The sequence below is a fragment of the Puntigrus tetrazona genome, chromosome 24 (genome assembly GCF_018831695.1).
Source record: "Puntigrus tetrazona isolate hp1 chromosome 24, ASM1883169v1, whole genome shotgun sequence".
In the NCBI taxonomy this organism is placed as follows: domain Eukaryota; kingdom Metazoa; phylum Chordata; class Actinopteri; order Cypriniformes; family Cyprinidae; genus Puntigrus; species Puntigrus tetrazona.
Window position 1 is genome coordinate 4,442,779 of NC_056722.1, and position 23,614 is coordinate 4,466,392.

The 23,614-nt window shown below is 36.7% G+C and overlaps 2 protein-coding genes across 3 annotated transcripts in view; both read left to right on the top strand.

Annotated features, from left to right (window-relative positions):
- The window catches only part of sspo (SCO-spondin), a 91,866-nt gene extending 77,662 nt beyond the window's left edge, over positions 1–14,204 (top strand). The window contains 8 exon segments of the mRNA XM_043227054.1: positions 441–487; positions 1,278–1,442; positions 2,316–2,536; positions 4,088–4,183; positions 6,028–6,088; positions 7,163–7,293; positions 8,921–9,071; positions 13,789–14,204. Of these exon segments, the coding sequence (XP_043082989.1) occupies positions 441–487; positions 1,278–1,442; positions 2,316–2,536; positions 4,088–4,183; positions 6,028–6,088; positions 7,163–7,293; positions 8,921–9,071; positions 13,789–13,811 (895 nt within the window). The 3' untranslated portion in view covers positions 13,812–14,204.
- Positions 14,205–14,668: 464 nt separating this feature from the next.
- The window catches only part of kcnh2b (potassium voltage-gated channel, subfamily H (eag-related), member 2b), a 157,060-nt gene continuing 148,114 nt past the window's right edge, over positions 14,669–23,614 (top strand). Inside the window, exon 1 of one of the 2 annotated variants that reach the window (XM_043226765.1) lies at positions 14,669–15,784. In XM_043226765.1, the coding sequence (XP_043082700.1) occupies positions 15,709–15,784 (76 nt within the window). In that variant the 5' untranslated portion in view covers positions 14,669–15,708. The remainder of the gene's footprint in view (positions 15,785–23,614) is intronic. The other variant, XM_043226766.1, reaches the window with a different exon arrangement.

Below are 23,614 nucleotides of genomic sequence, written 5' to 3' on the forward strand. Positions count from 1 at the left end.
ATGCTCTGGATGGAACAGCTGACAATATAATACACGAGAAAATCAATTCAGAATTAAACATTTTGAAGTAAAGTGCATAGATTACGTGAAAATATGCTCATATTCCATTCATGTGCATGCTCAAAAATCAACAAATGAACTGCATTATTCCATAAGAAAATGAAGCCTATTTCGAAGCATTTTTATAATTAAATTATCATTAGCAAAATGCATCAGGAGATTTTATTTATTTATTTATTTACTATATATATATATATTTTTTTATTGGCCCATGTTTTGGCCCATCTATTAATACATCTTTTTTTTAATTCAATATATTTTCTTGTTTACATGTCAATAATTGTATAATGCTATAAATTAGGATTTATTTATGCTAAATGTATTTAGATATTTAGATATAGTCTGATTGTAGTTGTGTGTGTGTGTGTGTTTAATTACAGTGTCTGTGAAGGTGGGGTCTTTACCTGCACTAACGAGTCATGTGACGGTGAGCATATTCTTACTGTACTGCAGCTATTAACTTCAAACATGTGAGACAAAGTGTCTAGATGCTGTTGTTATGTTGTTATTACACTCAACACCCTAGCAATTGCCTAGTAACGCTCTACAAACCACATAGCAACACCCTAGGACAACACACATCCCCTTAGAAATTGCTTAGGAGCACCCTAAAAACTATAAAGAACACCCTAGAAACTACCTAGCAACGCTCCACAAACAACATAGCAACACTCTAGAAACTGCTTAGGAAATGGCCTAGCAACTCCCTAGAAACCACACACAATACCCTAGATCATGTCTAGAAGCACCCTAAAAACTACCTAGCAACACTTCACAAACAACATAGCAACACTCTAGAACTCCTTAGGAACACCCTAGAAGTTGCCTAGCCGCACCCTAGAAACCATACAGAACACCCTAGAAACAACCTAGCAACACTCTACAAATCACACATAGCACCCTGGCAATTGGTTAGCATCGTTCTACAAACCACATAGCAACACCATATAAACTGCTTAGAAACTGCCTAATACCACCTTAGAAACCACACAGAACACCCTAGAAATGGCCTAGCAACACCCTAGAAACCACACACAACACCCTAGATCTTGTCTAGAAGCACCCTAAAAACTACCTAGCAACGCTTCACAACATAGCAACACTCTAGAAGTTGCCTAGCAACACCCTAGAAACCACACACAACACCCTAGATCTTGTCTAGAAGCACCCTAGAAACTACCTAGCAGCGTAAGTGTCTGGATGCTGTTGTTCTTCAGTGGACTGTGAGTGGAGCGGCTGGTCGGCGTGGAGCTCTTGCTCAGCGTCCTGTGGATCTGGACAGCAGGTCTCCGGCCGGACGATACGGCGCCCGCGGCGGTACGGGGGACAGGAGTGTGAGGGGCCGTCACACACATCGCGAGTCTGCAGGGGCCCCGAATGTGGTGAGAAACAAAGTGCTGAGGCGTTCAGACTGGAAACACATTGTGTAGTTGTGTAGTGTAGTTCATTTAAATATGCCAGTAATGTAGTCCTTGTTCAAGTACCTTGAAGTGTAATTTCACTGTATGTGTTATTTAATTTATATATTAATAACAGTATATTAGTTTATATTTATTTGTTTTTAAACAATAACAATAACAATAAATGTTTATGATGACAATATATATATATATATATATATATATATATATATATATATATATATATATATATATATATATATATATATTACTGATTTGTTTTAATAATGATTACATTTTTACATATATTTATGTATTTGTAATAATAAAATATAAATAATTTTAATAATAATAAATAATAATAAAACATTGTTTTATGATGATGATAAATGTTCAGTGAATGATTGATTATTATTAGTAATTGTTGTTATTTTACTATTATTTTATTCATATGAATGTATATATTTTTATTTGGCATAATCATAATAATAATAATAATTTTACATTTAATTTTAATTATACATTTGTTTTAATAATAATGATTAGGTTTTTTTGCCTATATTATTTTATATTTATTACATAAACGAATTGTTTTACTACTACTACTACTATTATTATTAATATTTTATCAAGTATTTTTAATAATAATATTTTTATTTCTTTATTTATGCAACCGTGACTGCTCTGTTTATTAAAATAAATAAATAAATTAAAAAAATAATATATATATATATATATATATATATATATATATATATATATATATATATATATATATATATATATATATATATATATATATATAGTATTGCCCGAAAGCCCATTGGTCATCAACTAATGTTATGTGACCTACAGAGTGCCCAGAGGGTGAGCGTTGGCTCTGGAGTGAGTCCGGATCAGGGCGAGCGTGTGAGAGGGGGTGTTTGGACCTGTACGGCCCTGAACCGCTAAACTGCACGGGCCCCGGGGCCACAGAGGGCTGTGTGTGCGAGGAGGGCCTCTATCGGAGCCTGGAGGGCCGGTGTGTGATTCCAGCGCTGTGTCAGTGTGAAGAGAAAGACGGGACGCTTCGAGAGGTACACACTAATTGTTTATTTATTCTAATAAGGAAGGTCATTAACGAGTCTGACGGATTAGCACAAAAAAAGATAATTACCATCATCAATAATGGAAAAGTAAATGTTGAAAGGCCTTATGAGGTTGTCTAATTGAACTACAGTCCGTTTAAGAGTTTCTGTATGAAGGGCATTTGGATGAATGAGATGGATGATGTAACTTCCTGTGGCTGGAAAAATGCCACGGATGGTCTTCGGTGCACGCAGAATAATATATTAACAGTAGATTAATATTTACAGACGCTTCATTCAAAGGAACCCGGTGTAGTATTTATTTAAATATTTAAAACACATTTTCTTTATTAATTTGTGTTTCCTGTCTCATCATGAATAATATTATTCTTTGAAAAATTCCAAGAAATAAAAATATAATTAACTAATGGTAACTAATATTAGTTTATATACATGAATACGTGTATATTTTTGCTCTTGCATTCACTTAAAAATATAAAACATTTTTGCATTTTAAAATGGCCCTCTTCTACTTTAATATCTGTCAAAATGTAATTTATTTCTGTGATCGAATGTTATGTAAATGTGATCAACACGACCCTTCGATAATCATTCTAATATTCTCATTTGCTGAATAAGAAATATTTCTGATTATTATTAATGTTGAAAACTGTTGTGCTGCTTCAGATTTTTTTCTTCCATTTTTACAGATAAATAGAAAGTTTAAAACAACAGCACTTATTTGAAATAGAACTCTTTTGTAACATTAAACATGTCTTTTCTGTTATTTTTTGTAATCATTTTAATGAATATTTGCTGAATAAATGTCTTAATATTAATTAAAATTATTATTATATATATATATATATATATATATATATATATATATATATGTATATATATATATATATATATATATATATATATATATATATATATATATATATATATATATATATATATATATATATATATATATATATATATATATATATATGTATATATATATATACAAATTATTTATTTTTATATATATATTTTAATTAGTGCTGTGTGATGATTGTGATTAATTGCATCCAAAATGAAAGTTTTTGTTTACATAATATTTCTGTGTGTACTGTGTGCATATTTATTGGTTTTATATAAATATACACACACATACAGTATATAATTTGAAAAATGTACATGCATTTAAAGTATTCCAATATAAATAAATACAAGATATTTTTCTTAGATATATAAATGCATGGATGTATATACATATATAAATGTATCTAAAAATATACACAGTACATACTACATAATTTTTTGATTTTATTTTGCATGCTATTAAATGTGCACTAATTTTATATATATATATATATATATATATATATATATATATATATATATATATATATATATATATATATATATATATTTACACACACACACTATTGTGAATATAACATACTATTATGATGCACAAAATATTATGTAACTTTTTTGAGCAGGAAGTGTCTGTCCAAGCACATGAATGTAAATATTAATGAGTGCTATGCTGTGTTTTGTGTGTCACAGCCGGGGTCCGAGTGGGTGGACGGCTGTCAATCATGTCGCTGTATCAATGGTCAGAAACGCTGTCAGTCAAACTGTCCTCCCCTTCACTGCTCCGAGGTAAGAAATGCTTTCGCTTCAGCACATCCTCCGTTAGACACCCGCCGCTGTTCGGTTTCACACGCGTCGGCCAAATAGCCCGTGAATAGCCTTGCATCAGTAACGAGCCCAGAAGAGAGCGGGACCAGATGCTGGAAATAGAGCGACCCGTTGTCCAGGCAACGGCTCCGGTCAGGGATAATGTCCCCGGCGGCTCTGGAGTGACGCCTGGACGTCTCAGGAGCTCAGCGGCCCTTAAGGAAGCCTCGGCGGCGGCGTCTCGGAGGAACCCGGGGCTCCTGAGGATCACCGCGACGAGAGCCGTTCAAAGCACAACTAAAAATACTAATTTGTTCCTCTTCATTCGGCCCCAATCAAATGAACCGATTTGCATTTTCTCGCCGGCACACCTCACCGTCACCCTCTTAACTCCGGACTAACAACCACTGACTGAAAGAAATAAACACCGAGCGGACTGTTTGGTTTCTCTCGCCCGCGGCGGTGCCAGAAATATAATAAAAGGAGTTTTGGGAGACAGTCGGATAGCTGTGAGATGTAGAAGTGCTGATGTGTTGAAACTTCCTTAAAAAGACTTTACTTTGAGTTCAGAGGTTGTTGCATATAAACGTTATTACTTTTATAGGTATAATCAACAGCTTCAAATGAATCGCTAAGCTGTCTTGTGCTTTTGTCTGATGTTTAAATTCTTTCTTTTGATTCTAGTGAGGGTTTATAAGCTTGCGATTCACCTTTATACAAGTGTTTTTGGATAATTAAGTTAGTATTGTAGTTTTTACTAAATGAATATATTTGTAAGTTTTGGGATTTTTTGTGTGCTTTTGACAAATATCTTTTATTGTATATATTTTTTAGTAATTTTACTACATCAAGTTAACCTAAATGAAAATCAGAATTGTTACCTTGTCATTTAGATAATATCATTTTTTTTTTCTCTCATATTTTTATAAGTCATAAAAATATATTCATTCTTTTTTACCATTTTTATGGTTTTGGATTGAGGATGGGATGGTTGCTAACTTTTTTGTAAAAATCCTTATGGAAAAAAACTAAATAAAAATTAAAAATAAGAATAAAATAAATAAGTTTTAATTTCAGATTTTATTTTAGATTTTTTATTATTAATTTATAATACTTTTTTTAACAATTGTAAAGTTTTTATGGTTTTGGATTGAGGATGGGATGGTAGCTAACTTTTTGTAAAATCCTTAAAAAAAAAAAAAAATAAAAATAAATAAATTTTAATCTAATTTAATTTAATTTTAATTTTAATTTTAATTTTTATTATTATTTATTTATAAGAACACATTTTTTAAGAATTGTAAAATTTTTATGCTTTTGGCTTTCTGGAAGGTTGTAAAATCCTTATAAAAAAGAATAATAATTATTACATATAATAATTATTTATATATATATATATATATATATATATATATATATATATATATATATATATATATATATATATATATATATATATAATTTTTATTTATTTATTTAAAAATCCTTATAAAAAAGAATAATAATTATTACATATAATAATAATTATTTATATATATATATATATATATATATATATATATATATATATATATATATATATATATATATATATATATATATATACATTTTTATTTATTTATTTTTTTAATTATTATTATTATTAATTTATAATAACCCAACCTTCACTCTCATACATTAAGAATCCCAATGGGAAAAATTATCGAAAAATAAACAGTTGACAGGTACCTTTGCATGATGCATAAATGTATAGTTTGATACGCTCTGTAGGTGACACTCTGTCCTGTCTGCATCCGTCCGTCTATTCCCTCTGCTCTGCTTCTCAGGATGAAGTGAAGGTGCTGGAAGCGGAGAGCTGCTGTCCTGTGTGCCGCAGACAGTTTCCAGGTGAGAGTCACACACACGTCTCCAGCCAGTCCAACTACAGCCAGACTCCAGATCCAGCCGCGAGAGACCCGTCCAAAACCTCTCAGGACGTGCGCTGGAAAGTTTCACAGGGAATCTTAGAAATCAGCGCTGCGTGCAAAGCCACATAATCATGCATGATTAGTTACAATGCAAACGTTGCATTGCTATTTTATCATATAGTTACGTGACTGGTGATTGAACACATTCCTATTTTTAGTTTCATCAATCCCTACACCTTACAATAAGGCTTTGTTTAATAACATTAGTTAATCAGTGTGCATTATTTAACATGAACTAACAATAATACACTTTTTAATGCATTTATTAATGTTTATTTCAACATTTACCAATGCATTAAAATCACAAATTGCATCTATAAATGGTATAATAATATTAATATTTTTTATTATACTATAAATAATATAATACATTAATAAAATATAATATCGTTTATATTATCATTATGATATAATATATCATTTTATTAGTATATTACATTACTACAGCTACTACTGTAATAAATATATCTGTCAATATTATTATTATTATGAATTATATTATTAATACACGCTGTAACAAATATATTGCTCATTGTCAGTTCATTTTAGCGAAATGCATTAATTAATGCTATTAATGTGTTGTAAAATGTTGGCATTAAAAAGTCTAGCGATGTTGTTTGACCGTTAAAAGAAATACCAGTCGCCCTGTTGAAACTATATGAATCATTTTGCGTATTTGGGTTGGCCGTTTTAATGTATTTAGATGGGTTTTTGTGTAATGTAAAGTCATATTTAACCCATTTTACTAGATTTGATTTGATCCATCGGGAAAAAGGTGGACGGTGAAAAGTGTCGAAAATGACAGGTGGTTGAAAAATAGGATGTAAGTGAGATGAAGCGAGTTATAATATTTGAATGCGACATAAAAACAAAGATTACTCTCTGGGTTGTGCCTTCATTAATTCAGATGTGATTTCTGATTGTAATTCTCTCTCTCTCTCTCTCTCTCCTTCCGTCCTATTTTCTCCCGTGAACATCACTTTCTCGTCTCCAGAGGATCCGGTTGCCGAGTGCCGTCGCTACACCGAGGTCAGGAACATCACCAAGGGCGACTGTCGCCTGGACGACGTTGAGGTCAGCTTCTGCAGAGGGCGCTGTTTGTCCCGGACCGATGTTATTCTGGAGGTGAGCTCTTGAACGGCTTGTTAACGTACACACACGCATCCGTCTCGGCTGATACTGTCTGGATGCATTATATGTTATGAACCAACCGATAGAAAAAGTCCGCCTGGTGTTTAGTCAATAACTATACACTATTATTTAATGATGATTAATAATGTTGATATATGCATATATAGAGTATTAGGGAATATCGTAGTGCATTTTTATACTTTTTAGATTTGCAATTGATAAATAGTTTTACTGAAGTAAATAAATAAATATGATCAATTCATTTATTATTAATTCATTTATTGTTATACCATTTTCAATAAGGGTCGGCTGACATTTATTCCCATTAATAGTTCTATTATATATTATAGGTCATATAGTATTAATCAGTATTCTCATTTAGTTGCTATTTATTAATATTTTATATGATATTTTCTCTTGTAAGATGCATTAAAAATATATTTTTACCGTTTAATAGAATTGTTTTATAAAAAGTATTATATACTATTTTTACGTTTTATTATCATTAATTATAATAATTAATAAATCATTAGACCTACTGTTTATTAATATAATTAATAGATTTATTGTATTATTGTTATTGTCAATTATTTATTTAATATACGTAAATCATTCTTATATTTACTCTATTAATTGTATTCATATTTTATTGAATATTCATTATCATTTTTTCAAATTGTTTTTTCAATAATACATTTCTATTAGTAATACAATATTCATTAATAATTCTACTTCATTCGTATCATTAAGTCATATTTTTATATTACTCTATTAATTGTATTAATATTTTATTGAATATTCATTATCATATTTTTTAATTATTTTTTCAATAATACATTTCTATTAGTAATACAACATTCATTAATAATTCTACTTCATTCGTATCAAGTCATATTTTTATCAAGATTTAATTTTACATTATTTTATTATTAATCATTCATATAATATTCATTACTTGTTCTGTTGACATTTCATTATGTAGTATTGTGTATTATTAATAGCTGATAATACATTTCTTTTACTGTTAACTGATTTATTATTATTAGTTCATCTGTCTGTGTGTCTCATTTATTTATTATTTCAGTAGAATGGATGGATAAGTGTTTATTTTTAATGAACATTCCTTGATATCATTTATTAAACCATTAAGAGAAAAGGTTAAAATTCGTCAAATGCACCCATAATGTGTTTTATGGCTAACGGTATTGATCTCGTCTCACAGCTCGTCCAGATAGTTTGATTGTGATTGTTTCTAACGGCTCTAAAGGCGCCAAATTGTCTTCGTCGCGCATTTAAATGTTTCATCAGCGCGAACGTTTGCTGCAACTATTCCAAAATGCGTTTGAACTGGAAACTTCTGTCAGGTCGCCATGGCAACCAGTCCGCCCCGGTCGCCACGGCAAACTCGCGCCTCTCTTTTCCCTCTTTTGTCTTCCCATCTGCCCTCTCCTAATGGGCTCAGAGAGAAACGATCCCGCTCCATCAAAGAGAGCAGGCCATTGGCATTTTAGCAAATGTAGCGTGAAGACGATTCGGATTGTTGTTTGTGGGTTTGGCTCTTTTCCTGTGCGCTCTGGCCCCCGATGACGTCTCTCTCTCTCTCTCTCTCTCTCTCTCTCAGGAGCCGTATCTCCAGGCGTTCTGCGACTGCTGCAGCTACAGGCTGGACCCGGAGAACCCCGTGCTCTTCCTCAGCCTGCGGTGCGCCAGCGGAGACGTCGAGCCCGTCGTTCTGCCCGTCATTCACAGCTGCGAGTGCACCAGCTGCCAGGGTGCGTACGGCCTCCGACAACCTCCCCCTGACTCCCCATCGCTTTGTTTGGAAAGATCGACGCCGTGTTAACACGCGCCACTTTACGAGGACAAACGGCCCGAGAGAAGCGTTTGCTTTCGACCGGAAACAAATGACGCTAGGCCGAATGTCTGAGCTTCTGTTTCCATACGGGAAAAGTGCATGGTGACTTATGCTTTCAAGCTCCAGAAGGGGCCAAAAACACCCTTAAAGCACTTTGAAAATGTGCAATATTTATTCGCAGCTTTTTAATAACATTAAACTGTTGCAATAATAAAGAAAGCTAAATGTGCAGTCACTTTTTACTATGCAAAATACGCTTTTTGTGTCTTGCAAAAATAACTACTGCTATAAATGAAAGCAATGAATTGAAGTAGTTGAGTAGCACTGATTACTTAAACGTTATGCTTAGAAATAAATTTATATAATACCTACATAATTTATTTAATAAATCAGTGTGGGGGTGAAATTATTGTGAATTATTAAACTATAAAACCTTTTTTTGGAAGATTAATTAACTTTTAATTACATTTATTAAGTTACTTAATACTCAATTTTTGCTATACACTGAAAACAAATGCTACAAAATGTTAAGGTAAATGGTTGCAAACTATTTATTTTAGTCACGTTTAAGCACATTTAGTTGGAAGTTATTCAACTAAATTAGTTTGTTTAAAGGTACCTGAAATAAATTGATTACAATGACTTACAGTAAAAAAAAACCCCATTAAATTACTTTTTTTCAGTGTGAACTTTTTTCTAACAAATAGTAATGTTTCAGCATATACAAATAAAATATAATATACACATTAAGTATACACATATATTTTATTTCTTAGACACAGTGATTACTTAAACAGGCATTTAGGCTTAAAAATGATTTATTTCATAAATCGCTCTAGGTATATATATATATATATATATATATATATATATATATATATATATATATATATATATATATATATATATATATATATATACATGCATACATACATATATATACATATATATATATATATATATATATATATATATATATATATATATATATATATATACACACACACACTTTATAGTTGAAACATTATTTTTTAGACAAAAGTCAGTCAAAGAGTTAAAGAAATTGAAGCTGTTTTTCAAAATCTTAAAATCAAGCCTATTCGTAACATGAAGTTATACTTGCAAACTGCTTTTGTTGTGCTTTTTTGTCCTAGTATAAATGCCCTGTTCGGAAAACAGAAGTTCAGACATTCAGCTGAGCATCGTCTTTTGTTTTTCAGAGAAAAGAAAGAATACGATATGAGGTGGGAACAACTTGAGGGTGCATAGATGATTTTTTTTTTTGGCGAAGTAACCATTTGCGTAGTTAATATCAGCAAACTCTTCTTATTAACTGATGACACTGGCCTGTATGAATTATTCATAATGTTTAATGGTCATCTCTGAAGGGTACGCAGTACTGCCGTTACGTCAAAGATACATTCATAACCAAAACATGATGTTCTCAAGCTATAATGAGCAGGCAGTAATGAGACAGTGCCACCCTCATTGTAATGTACGCTGCGTTTCCTACATGCCTAATTTCATCAGGCTGTTTCTCGTCAGTGTTTAGTCATTCATCACTGCGATTGATCTCATTAGCTAATTGAATCTCTGGGACTTCACTTAGAGGGGTCGCATTTTTTATCGTACGGCATCATGGAGCCATTTCGCGCAGATTGATATTTACCGATGCGCTCGTGGGCTGTGTAAACAATGCTGCGAAATTTGTTCTGAAAATAAAGCAACGTTTGAATAAGACATTTTTTGCGGGCTCTGAAGACATCGCCTGTCTGGCGTACCCAGCTTTTAGGTCGTGACGTTGTGAGGGGATTTACGAGACAGCGTGGTTTTTCTTCAAGTGGAGGGGGTGCCAATTAAGGAATCTGATATATCGATCGTAATTAAACCGCTGTTGTGGACGTTCTTCAATTTAGTTTGAATGCATTGTGCATTGTTGATGGAAAACAGCCATAAAGCTTCCTAGAACACTCATTTAACCGCTTTATGAGGCGACAGGCTTTCACGACCACACTATTTCCCATAATTCCCTGTGGCACCACAAGAATGATAAAATACACCCAAAGCATCAATTACACACATAATGCGCTTCCTTTGCTCTTTATTGTTTGGCACTAGCTCTTAAAAGCTTCCTGTCCTTGTTGTGAAGAAGAGAGAAATATGAAATAGCTTGAGATGTCAGTTTTATTTCAACCTAGTCAGGGCATAATTACAATTTCCGACCAATAAGTTACCAGACATCTGTTTGTCATCGCTGCTTGCAGTTGTGTTGGTTAAATATATAACGACGACGCACTGCAAAAAAGTTTTTCTTCCTCAGTCTTTTAACGTCTCTTGTTTTCCACGACCAATATTTAAGCATTCATAAATCAAGATCTGTTAAGGGTGACTTAAAGGGTTAGTTGAGTAACTAAAGGGTTAGTTCAACTAAGGGTTAGTTGAGTAACTAAAGGGTTAGTTCAACTAAGGGTTAGTTGAGTGACTTAAAGGGTTAGTTCAACTGAGGGTTAGTTGAGTGACTTAAAGGGTTAGTTCAACTGAGGGTTAGTTGAGTGACTTAAAGGGTTAGTTCAACTGAGGGTTAGTTGAGTAACTAAAGGGTTAGTTCAACTGAGGGTTAGTTGAGTGACTTAAAGGGTTAGTTCAACTGAGGGTTAGTTGAGTGACTTAAAGGGTTAGTTCAACTGAGGGTTAGTTGAGTAACTAAAGGGTTAGTTCAACTGAGGTTAGTTGAGTGACTTAAGGGTTAGTTCAACTGAACTTAAAGGGTTAGTTTAACTGAGGGTTAGTTGAGTGACTTAAAGAGGTTAGTTGAGTGACTTAAAGGGTTAGTTCAACTGAGGGTTAGTTGAGTAACTAAAGGGTTAGTTCAACTGAGGGTTAGTTGAGTGACTTAAAGGGTTAGTTCAACTGAGGGTTAGTTGAGTGACTTAAAGGGTTAGTTTAACTGAGGGTTAGTTGAGTGACTTAAAGGGTTAGTTGAGTGACTTAAAGGGTTAGTTCAACTGAGGGTTAGTTGAGTAACTAAAGGGTTAGTTCAACTGAGGGTTAGTTGAGTGACTTAAAGGGTTAGTTCAACTGAGGGTTAGTTGAGTGACTTAAAGGGTTAGTTCAACTGAGGGTTAGTTGAGTGACTTAAAGGGTTAGTTCAACTGAGGGTTAGTTGAGTAACTAAAGGGTTAGTTCAACTGAGGGTTAGTTGAGTGACTTAAAGGGTTAGTTTAACTGAGGGTTAGTTGAGTGACTTAAAGGGTTAGTTGAGTGACTTAAAGGGTTAGTTCAACTGAGGGTTAGTTGAGTAACTAAAGGGTTAGTTCAACTGAGGGTTAGTTGAGTGACTTAAAGGGTTAGTTCAACTGAGGGTTAGTTGAGTGACTTAAAGGGTTAGTTTAACTGAGGGTTAGTTGAGTGACTTAAAGGGTTAGTTGAGTGACTTAAAGGGTTAGTTCAACTGAGGGTTAGTTGAGTAACTAAAGGGTTAGTTCAACTGAGGGTTAGTTGAGTGACTTAAAGGGTTAGTTCAACTGAGGGTTAGTTGAGTGACTTAAAGGGTTAGTTCAACTGAGGGTTAGTTGAGTGACTTAAAGGGTTAGTTCAACTGAGGGTTAGTTGAGTGACTTAAAGGGTTAGTTCAACTGAGGGTTAGTTGAGTGACTTAAAGGGTTAGTTCACCCGAAAATAAAAATTCTGTCATTACTCTGCTTTACAAACCTGTAAGACCTTTGTTCATCTTCAGAACACAAATGAAGATATTTTTGATGAAGTCTGAGAGCTATCTGAACCTCCACAGACAGCAAAACACAAATGAAACGACCCATAAAATAACAAAATTTACTCAACCATTTTTCTCCTCTGAGTTATTTTGGAGATTACTTCAGACCTGGGAACATTTCAGTCATGTTGCTGTCTATAGCCCTATTTGGACGGGACTAGTTTTACGAGGGTGATATTAATCCTGTCCGAATCTTCTCTCACAAACTCCTCATAATTCCAGAACCTATTGTTTTTCAGCAAACTCAGTGAAAACTAATTTTGTCCGAATGCGATGTATGTGATTGCCGGTGATATTATTAGTCACCCAAGATCAGGATGGGTTTGTTTCTTCATATTATTTGGAGAAATGCATCAATTGCTCAGCATTGGACGGGCACCAATGAATCTGAACAGCTCATAAAAAAATATATCCACAGCAGTCCAGTCCATCAGTTAACACCTGGAGAAGACAAAAGCTGTGTATTTGTTTCACCTTTCTCCTCCAGATGTTAACTGATGGACTGGAGTGCTGTGGATTATTGTGATGTTTTTATCAGCTGACTCTCATTCTGACGGCACCCATTCACTCCAGAGCACCCATTCGCTAGCAAGTGATGCAATGCTACCTTACTGCACACGTCAGGAAACAAAACCAGACAAAAATAACGAGCAAGAAGCGCCTTTTGCAAAACTAAATGTTACCATGGGTGCCGACTCTGATTCAGGCCACTGAATGCATATTCAATGAATTTTTCATGCGCAGCTTATGCCCAGGGGCGTACAGTGAACTTTCAGAAAGGTATGAATCAAGATGCCAGGTTAAAACACTCCTAAGAGCTGCCAAATTCACAGATGTTCATTTACTTCTCCTCTTTCCCCAGGCGGAGACCTGTCGAGACGCTGAATGGCCACTGATGACCGGACAGATGCTGCGTCCTCGCGTTCGTCCGGCGTTCTTCGTGTAGATTGTCATTATATGACTGAATCTTTTCTATTTAATGTTTCCTAAAGCTCTGCGAGATCTACATTCTGTACAGCCTTTAAATTATGTTATGATTCGTGACTTTTTTTTCAGGCTTTAATGTTTTTATTGGTGATGAAATGCTCCTCGTTACACTAGCTCTGTCGATTATAAGGACAATAATTATTATTGCCAAAGAAAATCTTCTTTAAACACACTGGTTTGATATTTAAAACTTTATTTTATACGTAACTTCTTACATCAGATATTTTATTTGGGATGTTATTTATTTCTAAATGCGCTCAATCTGTTCTGTAGACGTTTTCCAAGTAAAAAAAAAATTCTAACCAACTAAAAATGTATTCTTTCGATCTTTTTGTGGTTTTGAATTTAAACCATTTTCTTCACCATTAATGCAATGGGAAAATGATTCATAAAATGCAGGTCTTCAAAATCTGATGCAGCAATTAAACACCTATTCAGCAGTGGGCTTCTACTGTAAATCAGGTCGCATGTGCAGCGTAGAAGAAGACGTGCGCAAATGCATCTTGCATTTCTACCTTGTGAAAGTGCGTCACGTGCATTTACCGTAAAATAATCTGAAAGGGATGCGTGGTTAGGAGGCTCTCATTGCTGGGATGCTTCAAAGACAGCCTGCCTAATATGTGTAAAAAGCGCCGCGCCCCCCATCTCGAGCGCCCGAACAAATCGCACGAAGCGAGGCTTCGCTTAAAAACGCACGGCCCCGCTCTCTCGCTGATCGCGAAGAAGTTGCGAAATGCCCGCTGTCGCGCGAGCGCCCGCCCGCGAGGAGCGCCTTTCGTCTGCGCGCGCGCGCGTGCGCTACGGCGCAGGGAAACCCCACGTCCGCCGCGCGTGCATCGCCGGTGACGTATCATGTACAGTGTGACGGCGCGACTCCGCCGAAGGTGGAAAACAAAGCGCAAGAAAGAAAACGGGTGCCCGGCTGCCAGGTGAGTCAGGAGACCGCGCGCGGCGACGCTCGTCCGGACGGCCGTCAAGTATCCCAGCGTGCCTTTCATCCGCGAGCCGCGATTTCTGGCCATTTTCTCAAAAGCCCGGGGCATGACGACATCACGGGTTCGACACCTGCGAAAGGAGCCGAAAGGCACGGATTGAAACGAACTACACGCCTATTTCCACAATCGTTATTTATCTCCTACATGTTTTCTTTCTTCCTCTAACTGCGTGCATCGCCGTTCCGTATCACAGTCCTACTCAGAACGGCAATTAAGTTATTTGTGCGGTCGGTTTTTGCGGTTAAACGCGCTTCCCGTTAAGAACAGCGGCTTAATCGTTTAAGTTTAGCGGTATTTGTAATTAAACGCGCACCGCGCTTCGGAACGGGGACGATTTAAGTTTAGCTGCGCGTGCGGGCGCTCCTTGTTGTCGGTCACCATCGAAACGGGAGCGATAAGCGTCAAATTAATCGCTTCTCTTCTTCGAAGCGCTTTTTGTTCGCCGAATGGAAACCGAGAAGAGCGCTTCAGTTGGACAAAGGGACACCTGAGGACTTTACTGTGGTAAAATTAGGGCGCGTTACCTCCAGCCGCGCGGAGTTCAGCGTCCCGCGTGTCACGCGCTAAATTAGTCTGACGTCACTTCACCGGACCCGGGGTCCGTTTTTTGAGAAATCACGCGACGTGAACGACCCCCAGCCCCGCGCCGCTCGCCTTCGGAAACCGGAAACTGCTGTCTGGATAAGCGAGCGCTGATGAAGTTGCCGCTGCGCGGAGCCTCGCGTGCCCAGGGCGCGAAGAGAGTGGCGGGAAGGTCAGCCTGAGCTCGAGACACTCCGCTGGACTGAGCGCGCGGGAGGATGCCGGTTCGACGGGGGCACGTCGCGCCGCAAAACACTTTCCTCGACACGATCATCAGGAAATTCGAAAGTCAAAGTAAGTTTGTGCTTATTTACGGTTTCTCAGTCGCATTTTAGCTTGCTGTGTTTGTTTGTTTTCGGACCGTCGTGGCTCCGCCGCGCTCTTCAGGTAACGGTTTATTCCTGTCAGAAAAACAACGACATCATTGGATTAGATCACTCCTATGAAATGAGTTTTAAAGCTCAAATCAGATAGAAAATCACTTTAAGATGCCAATCTACACGTTACTGCTCTTTGCAGTGTTGTATTCTTGCAAATATATACCATGGTAAAACAACACGTAACGCTCGGTGTCGTGTTATATATCATATTATTATATATTATATTAGAAATTATATGGTATGTTTGAGTCTTGCAAATGCGTGTACAGGTGTATAATAGCTTTAGTGTCCAATTATAACATACTATATTAATAAGTGTATTAGATGTTTACATTGTAATTCACTTTTAAAGAAGATTGTTGTGAGAAGAGGCATATGAGAAATTATAAATATTATGATATATGGGTGTGCTTTTTGCTGTAGAGTCAGGACCAGAGAGTTTCTGCATCAAGCTGTACAGCATCATTTATTTAGGCATGTTTGAGGCTGAACAGAATGTATTGTAGCGTATAGTCGTAAATGTTTTATCCTATTTTTAGTTTTCTTGCAACTTGAATGACTTCCAGGCACTTATGCATTTATTGGTGGCCATCCAGTTCATTTGTGAGCCTCGTTGAGGTCCGATGAGATAAATGCATCTAAACGAATGCAATTTAGAGTCGAATTAGCTCGGCGCTTTTACTCGTGCATGCGATTTTTGAGCTCTTGAGCTTTAATTAGCCTCGATTTTCATGATGCATTCGGTGGTCTAACAGGTATGGAGATACACGCACGGAGTCTCGGATGCGAATCTTCTTACTCGGGCGTCCTCCAAAATCTGACTGGCTTTCAAAGAGCCGATCAGTCTTCATTTCTATCCGTCTCGGACCGGAATTTTTTCGCTTCCTAAAGCAGCTTGTGATGTTTTTGTGCCGGGAAACAGTGAAGGTGACATCAGTGAGTTGCACAGGAAATAACGGGCAATTTTGCATGTTGATGTTTCAGCTCCGGGGGGGAATAATGGGACATTTTCCCCATGGAAAACCAAAGGTTTCTTCCATTGATCGTCTCAAACATTCAGTTAATGAATACTGTCTTTAGTTAGATGTCCTTGTCAATAGTAGTCGAGTGTAAATGCCAATCAATACTTCTGAATTATGAATACTTCATAGGTGATTGCACACATGTTTGATGCTTTGTTAGAAACAAATTTCGTCAACCAGACGAATGTAGGAATCAGCTCATATGTGCACCACAAAACCAGTGATAAGAGTACATTTTTAAAGCTGAATAATTACATATTCCATTGATGCATGGTTTGTTAGGATAAGACGATGTTTGGCTGATAACTATTTGAATCTATTTTAAAAATCTGAATCGCAGCAATGCATATTATTATTCAAAAAATGACATTTACATTAGGAAATTTGCTAAATATGTATGGAAATTTGGAGCTATAAAATGTATTGTTGGCTATCGCTACAAATATATCTCGTGCGACCGATGACTGCTTTTGCGATCCAGGGTCACACGTGATAAATTATCTTCCTTGCTGTTTAATATTCAATAAGTTATTAGTTCGTAATGAAGACCCAATGCGTTTGAAATGGATCTGAATGGTTATAAATCAAGTCCGGTTTGCATCATTTTGTCAGAAGTGACAGAAATCAATATGTTTTCACTTTCCATCTTAACCTTACCACTACCCTTCTTCTTTCAAGATGCCGCGTCTCTCCCTCGGGCGCTCTAAATAATTCATCACCTTCCATCAAAACCCATCGCAAGCTTTTGGGGAGTGCTTTGGAGGCATTGAAGAGTAAGAGTCCTTCAAAAGTGCATTTCATTGCACGTGGTCATCTCGCACTGACCAGAAGAAGTGTTTCTCCTTCGCCGCTTCCCTCCAGATGGCTTGGATCTGTTTTTCTAGCCTCGAAAGTCTCACGCTAGACCTGCTCAAAAAGAACACAGCGTGCTCCGCATCGTGAGCAAACACGATTTTGATATCTCAGCCGAATATTAAAAACCCAGCGTTTGAGAGTGTTTTCTCTCCGGGTGTTCGGCAGACGAGATGAAATGTCAGATGAGAACAATAGCTGCAACGAAACAATAAGCCAAAAATAAAAGCGGCCCGTGCTTGTGTCCCACAAGTGCATTCGTGGCTGATACGCCAGGTTTTAGGTGATGCATGTGGCCCGGTGTCAGAATTAAACACGCGTTCACAGAGCCGTGAGACCAACAGAGAACAGCAACACGAGCATCGCTGTGGCAACTGCTGAAGACACTGCCAGAGAGACCGAGTCCCGAGAGAGAGAGAGAGAACTCCTACGAGAATGACTTCATCACTCCACATCATCTATCTGTCTATCTATCTATTAGGGGCATAATAAACCAAACCGAATGCGCTGACGCTTTTCTGGCGTCATTTGTCGCATGCATGCTTCGTCGCGGCGGCGAGCATGCAACGGAAGGAGTGCAAGTATTTAAAAACGACTTAAATAGCCAACATCCGGGCGCATTTCACGAACAAGGACCTGGAGAAGACGCGCAAATAAAACGTGCAGGGGGTAATAGCACTAACTTGAGTAGCTAACTAAGTACTTCGCATTTACTTTTGTGCATTCGTTTGAAACGGTCCTGTCGTCTTTGGTGAACAGACTTGGGTTTTGTTTGATGTTCAAGAATGTGTAATTAAAGGTTCAGTTCGTATATCTGACCGCATGTACAGTATTTATTGACAAATCTGTACGCATGTTGAAAACAAATGGAAAATTGAAGATGGCCTGCTATCGAATTGAGTCGGGACTGAATCAGTGGGACGATAATCATAATCAAAAAGAACCGTGAGACCCCTATTTTCATTAACAGCTTTCCACTTCTTTCTCCCGTTTTCTTCCCATCCCTTTTTATACCGTATCATAAAGCCTTTAGGAGAGAGAAGCATCAGAGGAGAGTCTGAGATGAACGTTTCCCACCACGCTGAACTTTGCTCGGCGTTCAGGTGGGGTATTTATAGTTTTCTATATAAAGTTGTGTTTTTCCATCGCCTGCTTCGCTGTCACATTGCCGCTGAGTTGTCATGGTCTACTTCTGCCAGTATTCTGGGATGCAGAGTGGTTGCTATGCTGTCTCTCTCTCTCTCTCTCTCTCGCTGTAATGGAGAGCGGGTGAGATCGCGGTCTTATCGGCACGCTGTCAGAGGAGTTGGCGTGATTAAATTTCACCGTGGTACAGGTGTCCATTCTACCTTGTCTTCTCTCTTTCTGCCTCTGTCGCTCCTGTTCTCTAATCCGCCGACTCCCACACCAAGCAGTAGTTTGCAGAGATCGTGCCGCGCTGCAGCTGTTGATGTATTTGCACTGATATTAGTGTGCAGGACAGCGTTACGTTATTTACACGCCAGAGCGATAAAGCAACATGGTGTAAGGTTTAAATTACAGAGCGGGACGTGTCCCGGACAAGTCAGGTTTGGTTGCGTGATCTCGGTGATTGTATTTGTTCGCGGCTCGCGTGCGCGCTGTTTTGCATGCGTGTATGCATATGCACGCGCGTATGGCTGCGAGCTTGCGTCTAACAGTCTCAGGTTTGCATCTGCGAGACGAGCTGGCAGGAGAAAGAGCGCACTAACACCTGCTTAAAACCCTCGAGCGCACACGCGCGCAATTAACTAGATTCGCCTTCCTCCTTGTTAAAGCCACACAAAGAGGATTTGCCGTTTCCTCTGCCGTGGTCTTTCAGGTGCTGCTCGTCGCTAAATGCATTGTTCTTTCCTCGGGAGACACGGCTTGTTCTTTCCTCACAGATAAAAGACCGAGATGAGCTCACTTTCATCCATTCAAACGTGCCTTTCTTCCTCGGCGTTTGTTAGTGACTCTGATGCACTGCATGCAAGAAAAACATTGCAATCTGGCCGGAGCTCGAATGATATGCAGAACGAGTAAAAATATTGAATATGAAGCGCACATATATAATGTATTAATATTAATATTTATCCATGCATTCATCTAGTGCAAATTAATGTTTTATTAAATATTAACATCTCTATCTTGGGTTTACTATGTAGTTATATATAGATTGGCATCTTTCTTCCTCAGATCAGTGCTTTGGGTTCTTTAAAGCATCAGTTCATATTTGTGAAACTAACCTTTAAACTTAAAAGCTTTGGCGACTGTTTGATTCTGTCAGTCACGCTGACATCAGCTCGACAATCTTTCCGAGCGATCTGTTCCTTTAAAGCCTCGACTGATTGCGCTTTGGTTTTTATTAGCCCTTGACTCAAAGGTGGCGGAGATCCGTTTAAACCTCCTTTTAAAGAGACTGCTGAGAACTCGAGAGATGTTAATTATAATGCATCAGGAGAGTTTTCTCTGATTCATTCATTCTTCCTCGGTCACCCTCAGTCAGCCTGTCTCTCCTCGCTCAGCAGTGCATCTTATTTTGGTCGCAACGTGTGTTCGATCTGTATATAGGCTTGACAAAAAACGCACACACTTATGTTAAAGTTCCTCTTATCCAGCCCACTCCGTCTATCTTCAGAGCGCCTGTGGCTGTTTCTCTGATGTATACCGTCTGTGCTAAAAGCGGCGCTTGTTCAGCCTGCTAATGTCAGACAATGAGACGATGAGGATCTCATTCTAATCTTAAGATTAAGGCTGCTTTTGCTGAACTGCTTTTATTCCTCAGAAGTTCAGAAGCTCACCGAAGTTCTTCTTTCCTCTGTTGGTCCGAGGAGGAACCCAAACACTTGCTGGATTGGCCCGATAATGGCGATTTTTCCATCAGGAGCGTCTTTACAGCTTGCTGATCACACGATTAGATATCCAAACAATTAAAACCCGGCCTCTGCCACAGCTTAGATTGAAAAACGAGCTTCAGATTAATATAGTAAAAATAAGACAAAATGAAACAAATAGTTTGTTGTGGCGTGTCAGGTGCCGGTGATTGGTATCTCATGTTGTAATTTTAAGTCTCAAGTAACAGTTTACAAACTTTCTTTTTAAAACAAACTCACTTTTAAGTAAATAAAATGTATTTTTTATTTAAAAATGAAAACATGGCTTTTTGTCATTATTATATTTTATAATTTTTATAATAATAATAATAATAATAATAATATAAAATGCTATAATAAACTATTATTATATTAATTTCTTTTTAAATTGAATTAACTTTAAGTACACTTTTATTAGTTTGGATTAAAATATATTTGTTAAAAACACTAAAGAAACCTTTTTTAAACCAAATTTGAAAGCAAATACATTTTTTGTAAATTAAATGAAATTATTTATTTTTAAAATAAAATGTAACATTTTAATTGAATTAATTGAGTGCATTTTATGATTTTTAAAAAATATATATTTGTTAAAAAAAACACTTTGCATGATTTATTTTTTTTAACCAAATTCATTTTTAAGTATTAATCTTTTTGTATTATATTTTTGCATTTTATCGACATGTTTTAAGATTTTAAACAGTGTTTCCTGTAAACCCGGAAATCCACATGCCAGATTAGATCTCTGTCTACTTGAGTTTAAATCATCTGAAAACATTTACAGATGGAAGAAGTGTGTCAGAGTTTTAAGCAACTTCAGTTACCTTCAGGCCTCAGGCGTGGGTTAACTCTCATCAGAAAAACCAAAAAGAGCATCTGATAGTCACTAAAATGTTAAACGCGTCCACAGCGAAGAGGAAGAGCTTTTATCCAGCGCAGTGAAAGTAGCATCTCTGTGAGCAAACATCACCTCTGTATTCCACACAGAAACTCTCACCTTTAAAAATCTCCCTCCTGACCCGTGAAGCGTCTGTCATTTACTCAAGACTCCAGCGTTTGCGTCTGGCCTTTATCTGACGCCCTTTCGAAGGTGCTAACATCCATCATGTAAAAGCACTTAAAGGATAAATGCAGTTGACACGACTCCTACTGAGGGGAAGAGAGGCGCTGGAGGAGGCTGGGGTTTGATGTATTTCTCTCTGTCAGTATCGGCAGGAGAGTCAATCACTTCCTGTTGCTTCTTCTATCTGTCGTCTAATCAGTCCAGTGTCCAAGGAAGTTGATTCTCGGGTTTCTGAGCATTTCGCCGTCTTTTTGGTTGTCTTTTACTCTCCCGTGTAATTCTTTGTAGAGCACTTAATGTATTCGTAAGGCTAATTAGGAGTTATTTCAATATTTATCTTGGCAGCTTTGAACGTGGCTCGTCTAATCAGAATTTAGTGTTTAAATCTGCACTGAATATTTCGGCAAAGCTGAAGCGTTCACAGTTTTTCTAATCCAGTGCCCTTTTGTGTGGTCATTTATTTATTTATTGGCTGATTTGATGGTGCTTTTTTAGCTCCCAAAATGAGAGCTATCCACTGTGTTTGAGGAAAATGCGCAAATCTAAACAGAATCGTTTTTAGAAATAATTTCAAACATATTCACTGTAAATATTTTACGTAATATATAAAATATATTTAAAAATATGGATACGTTAAAAAACAGTTATACTGTGCATACTGTACTCTTATATAATACATAAATAATAAAATAAAAATGTACATACTGTATATATTAACATAATAAACAAATCTAAAAATCTAAAATATAATATTTATATATATACATATATGTATATATTAAAATGTTTATATATAAAATATTAAAAATGGAAATATATGCAAATGTACATTATGCCAATAGAAACATTTATTTTTATGTAATTTACATACTGTAATATTAACATATATTTATATATTACGTTAATATATACCTTATGCAAAATATTAAATGTACTAAACTTATTTCGATTTTAATATTTCACAATTTAAATTCAGATATTGTAAATATTAACATCCGCACATATTTAAATATTTTTACGTAATGTTCATGCAGAATATTTTACATAATGCTTTTATGTTCGTTTTAACTTATATGTTTACATATTTATGTTAACTCCGTATTTTACCTTTCGTGCGTTTTACCTCTCCGTTAGGCTGAATATTGACATTTATTGGCATCAAACCAAGGGTGCGCTTAATATTGTTCTTGTTGACTGATTGAAATTAATATAGCAGTTGAAGAACAGAAGCCCGAACACAGCTTATGACGGAAACCGAGCTCCTGGATCGTCTCAGGAGGAAGTTATATATGCATGTGTTATCCAGGGTAAAATCTACAGTATTTTGTGCAAATGGAGAGAAATCGTTATGCACTGTATTTGTGAAGAACGTGACGAATCCTGTCCGTGCTCTATGTTCCTGCACACTATTGAGCGCGCATTTCGCATTTTATTAAAGTTTTTATTTTAGCAATGCTAACGTCTCTCCGGGACTCTCCAGAGTTTATGGCCTTTGTGTTTCCCATCCGTTTACGTTCAGCCAGCCTCCGCCAATTTTAACGCCAATAAGAAATATTAATAGCGGTCAATGTTCTCGTTTGAGGGAGACAGATGGAGCGCGAGCTGGACGGAGACGGCGTGTGTGTCGTGTCTCGGTGTGTAGCAGCTGCTAAAGGCCGTCAGGGGCACGAGCAGCTTCTGTTCTGATTGTTTTTACTGTTGCCTGGAAGAACGTGTTAGAGCGCGTCAATATTGCGCCGCTCGTTACTAATCACCTAACGGCCGCCGCTACAGCCGCTTAAAGATTTCCCTTCAATGCAGCCTGAGAAACGTGTCCTTTATGGTGCCATATGTTCAATTATTAGTGCTTAGCAGGTATTGACTGGTTTTTTTTCTCCCTCTGAGTTATCTGCAGGTCTGCCCAAATGGACCATTTTAGATCATTTTGTATAATT